The following is a 15,891-nucleotide window of genomic DNA, read 5'->3' as shown; positions in this document are numbered from 1 at the left end:
CACTCACCAATCCCTACCCCTACCTGTCGAATTAGGCTTTAGCAATTTGCAAAGGCCTTGTTAAAATTTATCATTTCTTCTAAGTTCTGAAGCTGGGATATCTACTTACTTTTGAGATAGGGGTCCCTTCTTACTGAAAAGTCATGGGACATTGATGGTGAGGAAGCACCATTCCTGTCATGGGTACTGAGAATAATAAACTTGCTGCCCTAGTGACAGATGGCTGCAAGCACAGACTTTTTCATCTATTTTTGTACTGTACAAGATAATTCTATCAATAGGTGCAGAATAAGGTAATATAAAAAGTAAAAGTTACCACAAAACAGTAGAACAAGATTATGACCAGTTTTGAGACACTCCTCAGGGTAATGAGATGTCCCTCATTAACCCTTAAGAGCCAGGCTAAAAAGTATCACTATGCAGCACCCCAGGCCAAGTAAACTTTGAGGTTGGCCAATTTCAGATAAAAAATTAAATAAAAATGAAAAAAATAAATAAAAAATCAATCAATCAATCGAAAGAGTTAGATATGCAAATGGACAAGGCATAAGAAATTTTCTTTTTTTTTCATTTTCCCTACTCTCTTTGAAAAGCTGAAAAATGACTATTTACGACCCCTTGTGGGGCCTCTTTTACAAGAAAATTGTAAATTTAACCAAGTTATACACGTTTTTTCTAATAAATAAATCTATTTTACTTGTAAAATTCAATTACAACTCATACAAGATCAAGACAGATAAGAACTAAAATCAGTAACAAATTCTTAGAATATTTGTTGTAAAATATTTACGTAAATTTATAGAGATCTTAGACACAATCACTTTTTTGGATCATACATATTTTTTCTAATATTTCTCTTCAAAATGACAATTATAACTGACATACTATCATCAAAAATAAGAACTAAAACCAACACCAAACCCTTGGTATATTTATGAGCAAATATATATAATAAGGCTTTATATGAGAGAGGCAGTACTTCCTTCCTTAAAGTCATGATCAGAGCAGTACTTCCTCCCTTAGTCATGATCACAACTAGCTCATGAGCTGCCCACTTCTTGATTTTAGCCCGTCTAAAAGTTGCCATTAGTGAATTTATGGGCTATAGAATTAATGGAAACTCTTTCCCACCTGAATCCTTCAAATTGATGGCGCATAATATTGGTGCCTAAAATTAGGCCCTTGCATAACCAGTAAAGTGAAATAAAATGCACAATAAATAATCAAAACTTGACAATAAGATGACACTGTTTACATGAAAGGTCACAAAAATGTGTAAGTACCAGTACAAATAAAACAATGACATAAGCAGCACAAATAATCTCATAGTAATAACATGCATTACTGGACCAGAAGAAATTAACTTAATATCGAAAAACTTAATTCATAATAGCCTGAAACCTATATAATACAAGAGCACTATATATATATATATATATATTAAAAAAAAACTCAACCTCATGCAACTTATCTACTAAGCTCAATAAACTACTGCAGTAAATTTTTTTCAGATAGCAGTCCTTGGCTTTTGAATGTCACCAATCTTCTATATTGCCATGTTTTAACACAAAATTTACTGAGGACTACAAATAAACTGTCGACAAACTAACAAAACCTACATTTTTTACAATTTAGGAGGTAAAGGGCAATTATATTATGACATAATACATCACTGCATCACACACGGGACTTACGAGATATATGTAATGGATCCCATCAGTAAGGAGCATCCGCCTGAAGGGATGACAGGATTTAGTTCACCTTCCTTGAAATGGAATACAGATCCCAGATGTGGGTCTAACATTTCAAGTAAAGGACTGAAACATATTACAGTTTTTTGGTTACAAGCTCAAGAACTTGAATTATGGAGCTTCAGGCACAGGTCCCTACTGTATGGGAGGTCTAAACATCTACATTGCTGCACTAAACACTTATGCACTAAAGTATGTTTAAACTGTCATACATTATCTTGATGGCCAATGAAATGTACTATAGCTTGAGACAGGTGACTGGGACTCGGGAAGAACTGTACCATATTAGATTGATAAGGACTACGTTCTTATTTAACATGACACATTACCACGAAGTATAACACAGGTAAAATAATGATGTTTGTATATTGCATGGATACACTACGGGTGCATTTGCAGGAAGACTTAGCTAGACGTTAGAAATGCTAAAAGGTTATGGTACTACTGTTAGTGCAACATGAATGTTTGGTGCAAATTTGCTTCTTAAAAATTTTAACCTAATGCATTAAACTGTTCAAATGTTGTTTGACATATCCTTACATTTTGATTAGCCAACAAAACAGCACCAAACTTACAATAAATTTACACCAAATTACTGAACCAACCTGCATTAATCTAATGGAGAGCTGGACCCAACGATGTTTAGGATTGAAGAAGGTTATCACTTCTTCAGATCCCATGCCAAGAATGCAAGAATTTGAAAATGCAATTTCTTTGGGAAAATACACCTTATCTTCTGCACCTGCCATAAAAATTTTGAATGAATAAAAATTTGTTACTGAATATACATCTTTAATCATTTCACATAAATCAGTCATTTTGCAACAAAAAACTTAATTTCATAATTGATGTAAATATTAACTTTAACATTTCAGTACACGCTTCAAGTTGCATGAATTCGCAAACGTAAGAACTTTTCATTCGAACCTAAGTGCCATAAGCAATTTTTTCACAAACAAGCAGCATTTGCAAAATCCTCAAGAAACCCTGCAGAAGTGTTTATGTTTAATCTTTGAATCAATTTACGTATAAGATTTCATGCTTTGATGTGCAAAATCTGTAAGAAACATGTATTATTATTATTATTATTTTGTACATGCATAAATATGATACAAAAGTAATTCCAGCACATTCAGTTAGTGTACTCTTACAAGATGTGATACCCATTCGCAAAGTTACTGCTCTTTTCAAAGATGATACCCCTGCAGTGTTTTTTAATTTTTGAAGTAATTTATAAGTTTCCATGCTTTTAAGTGTAAAATCAGTATGGATAATTTTTATTATACAGGCAGTCCCAGGTTACGATGGGTTCGGCTTACGACGTTCCGAGGTTAAGGCACTTTTCAATTACATTCATCAGAAATTATTTCCCGGGTTACGACACTTACAACACTGATCCGGCAGATAAAATAGGACACCTAAAATGCAAAGTAATCAATATTTACAGGTTTTTTTTTTATGAAAAACGCAATAAGAATGCAGTTTACATAGTTTTCAATGCACCCAAAGCATTAAAAGTAAGGTTTTCTTAGGATTTTTGATGATGTTCCGGCTTACAACGATTTTCGGCTTACGACACATCTCGAGAGTGGAACCCCCATCGTAACCCAGGGACTGCCTGTATTTACATTATTGTACATAAATATGATACAAAGGCAGTACGTACAGTTACTGAATTATGCTCATTTGTATTTCTCTGTAAGTCTTTATCTGTACAGTACATAATTTTAAATTGATTGAATTTTATTTGTACCTTCTACAAACATTACGTAAATGTTTTCTTTATTTATTGAACTGTATCTTCGCTTTGACTGTGACTTCTGAAGTTTACCTATAACACAAAGAAAACTTCTTTTACTCTGTGAGTGAAAAAGAAAATGGCATTCCCTGAATTATGGGTAACATTAGTATATGTAGTACATACCTACTGTAAATGTGCTAGTGTGGCAAATACAGTACCCATTACAATAATGTACATACTCTATTTTTACATCAAAAATTTATTTCTTTTTTAAGGGTAATTTTTTAAGCTAACTTTTAAATAAAATTACAGTAACTATAACTTCATTTAAAAGTTAGCTTAATACTTTGGGAGCATGACTAGGGTCATATTTAGTGTTTAAACTAGAAATAAGCATTTATTAGCATTTTTAGTTGCGTATCAAACTCACGCGAATCCTCGCCTTACGCAAGGGGTTCTGGAACCTAACCTCGCATAAGTTCAAGGTATTACTGTATCTTGAATTCTGCCACCAAATTAATGGTATATGAGATATAGAACAAGTAAGTGCAACAAAAACTAACAACATACACAAGAACTTATGATCATATTAAAAGGGTTCATGGAACACCAAAAGAGACAACACTAATAATTTCAACTTACTTTGGCTTTGCCTGTCAGAAGCTATATTTTCTTGTGACCAATGCTGTCTAGGTGAGGCACCACTTGGAGTATGTGCATGAAGTGGCAGTGTACCCAAGTTACCTATAGCCTGCAAGCCATACGGCACACTCGAAGAACGTCTTGACTCCCCATCACTTGAATTTGAAGAATGGGGATAAAGAGTACTTTCAGATCTGCATGACAACAAATTTGTGGCATTGATACCAGTTTCATTTAAATTCCTAGTGTCAACATCCACTGTCTTATCATAGAAGTTTTTGGCACAAGGTGCTTTAACCAAACTGGAAGCTAACCCCATCCTTGGCAATGGTCTATGAGCTGTCTTTGCATTACTGGCTGGTCTTTTATCTTTAGTGTACAGCTGGTTACCATGAATAACGAAAGGATTCTCATTCTGAACTACTTTGGAAGATATTTTTCTAGGATTGGAACGTGGGGCACAAGGAGTTGACGAATCAAAGCCACTGCTGGATGAATCGTGAAAACTTGTTAGCTGAGATTTCTGACTATCTTCTAATATTCTCGATTTATATGGAATACCTCGCACGGTTTCATCCATTGCTATTTTTCCCAAATCAGTACCTACTTGTTTTGCTTTTGGGTGACAGTGAATATGAGCTTCAAGCCCAACTGAATCTTGTGTGAGTTGCAAAGGTGCAGACCCAGTCCTGAGAACTTTTAACCGTTCCATATGTTTGTTAACAGGACTATCTACATTTTTTTCTGAATTCACAGCGGGTTGCAAAGGAATACGATCTGGGGCTTTGAAGTGTTTTACATGAGATAATGAATTGATGTTCTCCTTTCCTTTCAATTCTTGAAGTTTTTTATTTTGAGTTTTCGATGACATAAGAGCTTCTCTCTTTGCTCTAAGTTCTAAAACTTCTGTACTGGCATCTAACTCAGTTATGTCAGTTGTATTATGAAATTCAGACGTATTCTTGTCGCTGTGAAGAATCTTCTTGATCAAAAACTGAGCATTGTCATTACTAAGAGCACTTGACTTCAAAAGCTGTCTAATTTGTTCCACCCCTAATACTTTCTTGGGATTGAATGTGATGCTATCCTCTATGCTATCTTCGGCAGAATTTGTGCACTTATAACTTTGAACTTTTGGGTTTGGATTTGCTACTGTAGGTCTAGGTTCATCATGGATGTTTTTGTTATTGTCCACAGCTACAGGGTCTTTAGATGTGTCGTCATTACTTTTTGAGTGAGTTGAAGAGCAAGTTTTAGACACACTGTTCTTTGGAATTGCACCTTTTGTAGAATCTCTAGAAGCTGTGAAAGTAGTAGATCCTGAGCTAGAACTGCCAGATGATTCAGAAGTCGAATGAGATGAAACACATGATGAAGAGCAATCTCCTAAGATATCACTGGACTCTGAATTTGCTTCTGCAACAGAAGGGAAATTTTACAGATATTCATTCGAAGTTAACTTCATTTGTTAATGATACCATTAAATGGTATCTTGAATATTCTAAACAATCTACAGTAGTTTGATGATCAAATGCAAAAATATTACAAAAGTAATACAAAATAATCAGAACAGTTCCCACAATAAGCAATGATCAAAGATCCAGTGACCACAACCTATTTCACCATAAAGAATATTAAAAGAATATTAAATTTTATTCCTTATCTACGTGAAGGACTGTAACATTCTGAAGGGCTACAAGGATGGCACTCCAAGCAAAAGTAACAGCTTTTTACCAAGTAATAGATATTTATGCAATTTCACAAATAAAAAATATGCTACTTTTAATAATGACTGACAACTATGTGGGAGAATCATTAGAAGTGATGGGATTCCAAATTGGCTATCAAACTTCACCAATTCATTTTGTTACAAATCTGATTAAAAAGTACATAGGTTATCATGTGATTTCTTAAACCTTACCTTCCCAACAGTACAAGTTTAATAATCATAGCATCAACAATCTTATCCTAAAAGCTGTGAGCAATCAGAACATAGCAACATACACATTTTCAACTGGCGCTGAGTATTTATCATAATGTTAAGACCTCAGGTTTTTAAGTTATGAAAAATACAAATTAGTTAAAAATTTGTCATTTTTACATTAGTGTATTCCTATACTATGGAGTTATTTGCACAACTCATTTTGCAGATAGCCCCACAGAGCTACCTGCAGAATGAATGCCTGTCCTGTGCTCCTCCTGCCTCTCATCAGAGATGATAAGTTTTAGATAAACATAATATTTAGTCACTGAGGAAATGGATCTTTTCCATCTGGTCACAGTAGTTGCCACTTCAGCTGATTTATCACCATTCTCATAAAAATTATGAAATAAAACTGCAATTATTCCACATTAAAATTTTTAGGACAATAGTTTTGAAGGGCTCTTTATAACACTTCTAGTCACAGATGATGGCACATTTCTGTGGTAGCATATTTTCTATGGTAATTTCTGACATATATGTGATACAGCAGCAAATCTCCAGGGTACCTATACATGTCGAATGCACATTGTCGAATCTCTCATTTTGCTACAGTGCTATGAAAAGACAATTAAACTGAATAAAAACATGAAATATCTCCAAGCAAACATATATGCACATGCAATGTATGTCTGCAATAGCTGTATGCCTGTTCTTTAGAAATATAGAGGTGAAAATGACTAGCTCAAGAGAGAAAAAACACTGGCAATCATGTGATACTGAAATCTATAATGATAAATACTACTGCAATTATAGGCCAAAGGAAAGAACTTACCAGGTTGTAAATACGACTGACCAATGTTACTAACTGAAGTTATTTCTACAAGAGGCACAAGCTTTGCTTCATTATTCGGTGGCGAATCTATTTTTCCCAAACCAAGATCCGGCTGCAAATAAAGTACAAATTATTATTAGCCATGTGAAAACCCTAGTCAGGAAAGCAGAATGCAAGGAACCCAATAGGGTTCTGATTTATGAGTTTAGTCTGATGACCTGGCACTGGAAAACTATAACAGGGAAAGCAGCCTAGTACAGAGAAAGAAATACTGAAGTATAAAATATATATCAGAGAAATACTGAAAGTACAAAATTAAATTGTGAAATGAGACTCAAGTACCCTGTTCACACTTGTGCACTTCCAACAATTCAACTACGAATCTACGATCACTGCATAATTTCGTCACACTTGGAACGATACTTCTAGAAATCTGAGTGATACTTAATCTCATAAAAGGAAAGCAAAAAGAAAGAAAATTGTAAAATATTACTATCTAATGGATGGTAGTATATCTGTATAAAAAAAAATTCCTACAATTCAAGAGAGATCAGTTAGCTTTTGAATTTGAAACAAGGAAATTTATTCAACAAACTCCATTATAAAATGAAAACATGAAAATTCAATTAAATAAAAGGTAGTAGATTGTTCTAATAAAATGATATTGTTATGATACAATAAAGTTTCATACATACTTACCTGGCAGATATATACATAGCTAAGACTCCGTCGTCCCCGACAGAAATTCAAATTTCGCGGCACACGCTGCAGGTAGGTCAGGTGATCTACCGTCCTGCCCTGGGTGGCAGGATTAGGAACCATTCCTGTTTTCTATCATATTTTTTCTCTTCCACCTGTCTCCTTGCGGGGCGGCTGGGTGGGCCCTAATCGTATATATCTGCCAGGTAAGTATGTATGAAACTTTATTGTATCATAACAATATCATTTTCATACAATCAACTTACCTGTCAGATATATACATAGCTGATTGGCACCCTTCGGTGGAGGGTAAGAGACAGCTACTACAGTAATACCTTGGGTTACGAATTTAATCCGTTCCAGAACCTGCTTCGTAACCTAAAAAATTCGTAACCCAAATGGATTTTCCCATAAGAATGTTATAAAAAGCAAATAATGCGTTCCACCCGACCATGAATAACCATTTCAATTCATATTTTTCCATTTATTTTTGTTCACTAAGGTTGAAAATTCGTGTAGGAATTACATAAAATTATAAAATTGAAGAATGAAATTAAATATAAACACTAGATTTAATATGCATGCACAGTAAAACCTGAACTTTATTTACCTTTGGCGAGTGTGGCTGCTGGCTTGACGGAGACGGGAGGAGGGGAAGGGTGAGGAGGAGAGGTTAGGGCTTGGGGGGGAAATCTCCCTCCGTGAACACTTCTGGAAGACTTTCTGGTTCTTTCTCTAGAGAGCACCGTTCACTACGATCACTAATTTTACGCTTACGCAACACTATGTTGTCTTTCACAATTTTGAAAAAATATTTTCTATGAGCAAATTTTCTACATCGTCGAGAATATAAGGCCGTTGTTTCGTCAATACTGTGACACCTTTTGATGCTTTACTGGCTTTAATTTCTTCCTTTTTCTTCAAAATAGTGCAGATCGTTGATTGCGACCGCTTGAAGAATGCTGCAATGTCTTTCACGCACTCGCCTTTATCATGCATTTGGATAATTTCCTTCTCCATTTCGACTGTAATCATCTCCTTCTTTCTTATGCTTTCCTTCTTGCTGCTTGCCTTCGTCATCTTGGGAGCCATTGTCTTTAGTATTTGGGTAATAGTAATGTATAAGCACTATTACGGAAACACAACACGTGCGCAAATCACTAAGCAAATTTGAGAGCGTATCACGGACAGATGCGTTCAATCTTACCGCCAGCGAGATATTGAAAGAGTTATGGTTTAAAAAGGGTCAAGGGATGCGTAGGAGGAAAGTCACGTGACCCTCGTTAAGTTTTGGCCGAAAAAAAATCTTGCTTTCGTTCGCAAGATCCCACGCTCATCCGATGTAAACAAAGCAGCGTTAAGTTTTGGCCGAAAAAAAAAAATGCGTTCGCAGATCCCACGCTCATCCGATGTAAACAAATCAGGCGGCCGGCCCCCTCCCATGATGGAAATTCGCGCATTCGTATTCCAAGCGAAATTCGTATTCCAGAATGAGGTCGTCACTTTCGTAAGTTAAAAAATTCGTATACTAATCGGTTCGTAACCCAAAGTATTACTGTATATGGAATAGACAGGTAAACAACATATGTTGTAGGTATAAATAAAACCTTGGTTCCTACCTGATAGGTGGTAGACTTCGTGGGTGTTTGCCCAGTAGTCTGCATCACCTCAAGAAACTTTAGCGAGATATGTGATCTATGGCCAAGAGTTCTTGTGGGTCTGCCGAAGGGGTCTTATCCACTTACTCGGCAGAGCCTGAAAGGACTTTGTCAATGGGTGCTGATCCACTTATATGACAATACACCTTATGAAGGAGCGCAACACCGATCCCGATCACCTGATCCTAACACGAGGGTTCGCGCTCAAATTGGAAAGAGTTATCCCCACAACTCCTTTCAAAACCCCAATAATTTCACTAAGTTAAAAAACTTTAACTCAAAGTTAAGGATCAGTGTCGGCTCCTTATCCCAGTAACGTATCCGCAGAAACGTATAAACCAAAAGAGAAGGATCTCTCGTAGGTTAACTTGACATCCTTTGTGTAATGAGAAGTCAACACAGAGTTGCCTCCCTCTACCGTACAACACAGCTAATAATGTCTTATATGACATATTGTTATGTAAAGAACAGAATTTGCAAAAGCGCGCACTTCCTGCGCTTTTAATTCTCAGCTGTTTGAAGGAATCAAGTCACTAATGAAGTGCTTAGGAGATCTCCATGTTTCAAAGAAGACCAGGGCTTTCTTGAAATGGATCTCACCCGACTGAAGCCTGAAGCCTGCAGGAACCTCGCGCCTGGCTGGTGCTTCGCTCTTGTTTGGCGCCTAGCGCTTGTCTGGTACCTTTCGCTTGACTGGCGCCTCGCATCTGGATGACGCTTCGCGTCTTAGCTGGAGATTCGCGCCTAGAGCCTGGCTTGCGCCTGGCTGGCGCTTTGTGCCTGCCTGGCGCCTCGCGCCTGCCTGGAGCTTCGCGCCTGGCTGGCGCCTTGCGCCTGGCTGGCGTCTAGCTCCTGGTTGGAGTGGCGCCTTGCGCCTGCCTGGAGCTTCGCGGCTGGCTGGCACCTCGCGCCTGGCTGGCGTCTCGCGCCAGGTTGGCGCTTTGTGCCTGCCTGGCGCCTCGCGCCTGGCTGGCGTTTCGCGCCAGGTTGGCGCTTTGTGCCTGCCTGGCGCCTTGCGCCTGCCTGGAGCTTCGCGCCTGGCTGCGTCTCGCGCCCGGTTGGAGTGGCGCCTTGCGCCTGCCTGGAGCTTCGCCGCTGGCTGGTACCTCGCGCCTGCCTGGCGCCTCGCTCCTGCCTGGCGCCTCGCGCCTGGGTGGCTCCTCCCCACTTGCCGGAGCTTCGAGCTTGGTAGAGTCTCGAGGATGTCTGGCAATGTCCACATCGGACACTCTTATCTGTCCTATATGTTCGCATCTAGCGCATCTGTGTCAGGTTGTAGGCCCAGTCTTTCTCCTCATCAGACAATGACAGTGTTCTTGGGGCTGTCTGCAGGTTTCTTCTTCCTTACTGACTGTGTCAGAAGGTCTTGAGTCGCCTTCTCAGTTAATGAACGAGAAATGTCCTTCACTACTGAGAAGGGAACAAAAAAGTCAGACAAAGGCGAGTACAGAAGCGCTTGCCCTCTGAGCGTGGGAGACCGCTTTGGTTAAAAAGACACTATATACTGTCCTCTTTTTAAGAAGACCTGCTCCAAACAAAGAGGAGATCTCAACCGAGCCATCCTGAACCGCTTTGTCTATACAAGACAAAATACACAGAAGGACTTCTGGTTCGAGTCCTTCAGAATCATGGGCTTTCTTGGACATCACCCCAAGGGACCAATCTAAGAAGTTGAAAACTTCCAATACATGAAAGAGTCCCTTGAGGAGATGGTCCAGTTCTGAAATGCCCCAAGTTATACGGGCAGAGTTCAAACCTTGTCTACGTGAAGCGTCAACTAAGGTCGAAAAGTCCGCTTCTGACGTAGACGGAAGAGAAATACCCATATTCTCTCCCGTCTGATATCAAATGCCTCTTTTACCAGCTAGTCTCGCTGGAGGCATGCAGAACCGACCGTTCTAACTAACTCCTTCTTCAACTTCATCCAAGAGTCTAAAGACTGAAGAGCCCTCTTCATCGAAATGGCGGGCTTCATTCTAAGAAAAAACGAAGATTTCTTCGTCTTTGCACTCGGAGAAAAGAGAGCGCGGAGAAGGAGGAGAGGCAGGAGTCAAGTCGTCTCCATACTCCTCTAGAAGCAAGGCTGTCAAAACATAATAGTTCGACAGTCCTTCTCTTCCTTGATACTCCTCCTCCGAGTTTACTTCTAACTCGGGGTCCAGATGAGTCTCCGCTGCTAATTCAGTACGTCTTTCCTCTGGAGGAGACAAACTCCTAATAGGAGAGGGGCTAAGGGAATGATATTCCTTCCTCTTCCCCGCTTTAATAGTCCCCTGGAAGGCGCCAACAGCCCCAGGCTTCTCTCCATAAATGGATGACGCTTCCCGCTTGGATGACGCTTCTAGTCAGCCAAGCGTCCTGGCTGACGCCTCCCGTTTGTGTGGCTGCTGACGTCTGGATGACGCCTCGCGCCTGGAAGACGCTTCGCTCTCAAAAGGCGTCCTAACTGGCGCCAAAATTTTGGTTGGAGCCTCGCGTCTAAAAGCAGCTTTAAATGACTATTCATGTCTTGACGACGTCTCACGTCTCTCTGGCGTTACGTGTCTTCCGTAAGATTCTCCCGATCTCGCTCTCGAAACCGAAGCCTCTGCGATATGTTTGGAAGCTTCACGTCTGCATGACGCCTCTCGCTTCGCAGGGGAGAGAGGACGAGACTTCTTGATTGGAAGCGCAACGTCCTTCCTACGAGGCGCTAACACTCCCACCAAAGAGGCCAGTTGCTCTTGTACTGGCAAGATAATCTTCCTTGAAGCTTTTCCCACGTCATCTTCAATCGGGGGAGAAGTAGGAAAAGGAAGCAGTCTATAGGAAGCCTGTTCGTCTTCTCACAACTCTTTCCAATAAATGTTAAACATGTTAACAGTTATTATCGTCGATCGAGAAGGATCTCTTTGTTACTCGAATAGGAGCGAAAAAAGATTCTCGATGCTCTATGCGATATGAGAGTGTCGTGGAAATGGCCTAAGTGATTAAATGGGTAACGAAATCAGGAACGAATCTTGCCGTTACCGAGCTTGGTGTCCGAGAGTCTACTGGACTCCTAGGTTAATAACTCGCTAAAACGAGAAAATCTTGGATGGTGCTCTTGGCTCACTGCGCCAGGCTGGCGCTTCTGGCGCAAATTTTGCGCCAGGCTGGCGCTTCTGGAGCATTGCGCCAGGTTGGTACTTCTGGCGCGTTGCGCCAGACTGGCGCTTCTTCTAATTCTTTTTATGTTTGTTTGCCAGAACAAACAAACACCTGTGCCTTTATGGTACCCGACATCCTTTCACATGTTAGGCATTCCGTTCTAGTTTTAGGAAAAAACTTTATATACGTAGTATGTCCCCATTTCAGGGAAACAAGTTCTTGCCCCAAAGAGAATGTTTCCCATCCGACTCATCCATCTTCTTCTGAGCAGGTACTCTAATAAGCTATGCTTTCGTAAGCCTGAGAGCATTACATAATATAATGTTCTGCTGCGATAGAATCCTTTAATAATGTTACCTACGGTAAAGCCGCATTGAAAGGTTGTACTATCTCTCTTATTGAAAGCTTCTTAGCAAAAGGCATACAATATTTATTTATGTTAGCTTAACTATCCCCTCAATCCGAGGTTAAGACCGCGATTGTAGGGGAGAGATACGGAAAGTTATTCCATCCCGCAGAGAGAGATTCGCCCGACCGCTCATGACTGACACCTACATGGTACTGACAGTAACTGGCATAGGCGTCTACTGCGTTGGTCTCAGGCTCTCAGCGAAAGCAGTCCCCGCTTACTCTTCCAGAGTTGCCAGCTACTCAATTAATAAAGGAATTTAATAAATTATTATCGAACTTCAGGAAGTTCTTATTAAAGCATATTTAAGCGAAACAAGACTTCGATAAATCTAGAAGCTAAGTAGGTGTAGTCTTAACAATCCCTTTAAGCGTAGTCCTTCCTAGGAAAGAACGTAGAAGGATACTTGTAATTGAGTTGCACAGAAAAGAAGTAACTACGGTATGTGTTTATGAATTGACCGTATCGTATTCTCATACAGCAGAAACTCTACTACCTTCTACTATCTTCGTTCTTTTTGTTAATAGAACGATAGAAAGAGTATATTATATATTTAATAATATAATATATTATAATATATATAGATATATTATATATATATTATATATATTAATATATACTATATATATATATATATATATATATCCCTATATATATCCATCCTTAAGGAACGAAGTTAATCAAGGAACTCTTTAAATCTTCGAGATTTCTTCATAAATCGCGGAAGAGACAGAATTCCTGTTCATCACTAGGGTTTACGGAAGGAAGTAGATATTTTCTATCCGCCATCATACCCAAACATCGATGAGATCTTATTAAGAAAAACTCCCAAAGCTCTTGCCTCCTCAAAACGAGGGGAAGAGCATGGATGAAGGAGAGAGTCCGCATTGAGAGGAACTGCCTAACAAAGGAGTCTTCTGAATAATGAAAAGGGGCTTCTCTTAGTATCAGAATCCTTCTGACAAAAGTAACGGCCGCCTGTGCGACATCTTGCACATTTGCCAGGGGAAAGTTGTTCAAGATAAAAATTCAAAGAGGAGTCTCGCGACTGACCTCTCTCTCTAATGAAGATTTTTGAAATCTTCTGACGCCTGGCGTCTGGATCCTTGCGCCTAGCGTCTGGATAGTTCAAGCGCGCCTGGAATGTTCCGCACGCTAGAAAGGAGACTCGCTCCTGGAACGTTCCGCTTGCGTGGAAGGTCCCGTGCGCCCTAATAGATCCGAGCGCCTCTAGTCTTGTTATACGAGCCTCTTGCCAGAAAACGTTCAATGGAAGCATCCTTCTGATTGCCATTTTACTATAAGGCTCCTTAGTTAAGCCGTCTGTTCTCTTTGAAGGCGCCTTGCGCCAAGAGAAGTTCTGGAACGCGGCTCGCACTCAGTTGCTGGAACGCGGCTCGCGTTTATCTGTATGAACGAGGCTAGCGCTAGTCTGTTGGAACCGCGGCTCGCGCTAGTCTGTTGGAAACGCGGGCTCGCTGCTGGCTGTTGGAACGTGGCTCGCGCTAGCTTGCTGGCTGGCTCTCAGCCTCTCGCTCAGTGAGTCAGTGTTGAAGTGTTCTCTTATTCAGAGAACGAGCCAGATCGTCCGAACTTCTAACATGTACATTCTTCGTCTTTTCGGATGTAAGATGAAGAAAACGAAGAACAGACGCACTTTTTAAAGGCTGCCTTTGCAATGGCTATCCCTGGCAGTCTGGGACGTTTTACAGATCCTGCCGAGGAACGCCCGATCGGTGGGGATTCTCCATAACCTCCGTAAGGCTTTCGACTTTCCTTCTCCTCTGGGCTTGTGAGTTTGGAAAGAGGTCTAGGCCTGAGAGCGAGACAGAGCCGATCGAACGCACCCTCTACTAATTAGGACGCCTTTCCAATGGCGAACTTGGCAGTCTGGGACGTTCTACAGATCCTGCCGAGGGGACGCCTGATCGGTGGGGATTCTCCATAACCTCCGTAAGGCTTTCGACTTTCCTTCTCCTCTGGGTATGTGAGCTTGGAAGAGGTCTAGGCCTGGGAGCGAAACAGAGCCGAACAGAACGCACCCTCCACTGCACTAACAGTAAAATCACTTCTTACCTTTCAATAGCTCGTATTTTGAGCTACATTCCTTTGTCTTCAAATTGCAATATGAATTTGAAGATTCTGTGAAGTAAGAAGGAGATGAGGATACCACACTACTAGTAATGTTAATGCTCTAACTGCTCGTTAGTACGAGAGCTATATAAACTTCTAAAGGAAGCGTAACTATTCTTTCCTTACATCGTCAAGAAGGAAGTTAGCTCAATCAATTCTAACATTTACTACACGTTATTATGAATAAATATTAAAATTTTCCTTCTTGCAAACTATGTGATTGTCTACCGAAAAGTTCGGTAGTTACACGTAAACAATTCTTCGAAATTTTTGAAGCCAAAGTTATCAAAACAAATTAATATGCGTATGCCGAACCAAAGATCCAGTACTTCCCTGCAAAAGATAGCCCAGAAGATCGATGGCGATGAAATCCAAAATCAAGTCAGGAGGAACTGCAAACGTTGTTTACATTCCAAGCGACAGAAAAAATATGATAGAAAACCCAGGAATGGTTCCTAATCCTGCCACCCAGGGCAGGACGGTAGATCACCTGACTTACCTGCAGCGTGTGCCGCGAAATTTGAATTTCTGTCGGGGACGACGGAGTCTTAGCTATGTATATATCTGACAGGTAAGTTGATTGTATGAAAAAATAAATTACTACATACAACATAATGATTGGATGGAAAAGTCAAGCTGCAGCCTTTAAAACTTACCATTTGTTAAATATCATCAAATACATTCTTTGCGGCTGCTATGAAAATAAACAGCATTACCATATGTCTTAATACAAAATAAATGCATAAAAAGAGTCAGTTATAAACAGATAATTAAATACTGATTTGAACCATCTTAAAATCATTAAATTTTTTTTACTATTTACTCTACAAACAGGAAATATATCCCCTGGTATTAAACATCTGTGCTTATCTTAATCTCATATAACTACAGTGTTATGGACATATCTCTAAGTTTTGTAATTATGTTGTGACACATCCCTCCTTTTCATCAACATAAATGTTTTTTTTTACAG

General features: G+C 39.7%; 1 protein-coding gene across 1 annotated transcript in view; it reads right to left on the bottom strand.

The window, feature by feature from the left end:
- Positions 1–15,891, bottom strand: part of LOC135213918 (centrosomal protein of 192 kDa-like) — a 203,154-nt gene that overhangs the window by 92,669 nt on the left and 94,594 nt on the right. The window contains exons 9-11 of the mRNA XM_064248013.1: positions 6,891–7,002; positions 4,135–5,550; positions 2,357–2,493 (exon numbers count right to left, since the gene is read on the bottom strand). Coding sequence (XP_064104083.1) covers positions 2,357–2,493; positions 4,135–5,550; positions 6,891–7,002 — 1,665 coding nt within the window. The remainder of the gene's footprint in view (positions 1–2,356; positions 2,494–4,134; positions 5,551–6,890; positions 7,003–15,891) is intronic.

This window comes from Macrobrachium nipponense, chromosome 43 (assembly GCF_015104395.2).
Source record: "Macrobrachium nipponense isolate FS-2020 chromosome 43, ASM1510439v2, whole genome shotgun sequence".
Classification (NCBI taxonomy): Eukaryota; Metazoa; Arthropoda; class Malacostraca; order Decapoda; family Palaemonidae; genus Macrobrachium; species Macrobrachium nipponense.
This window is presented reverse-complemented; position numbering and strand designations above follow the sequence as displayed.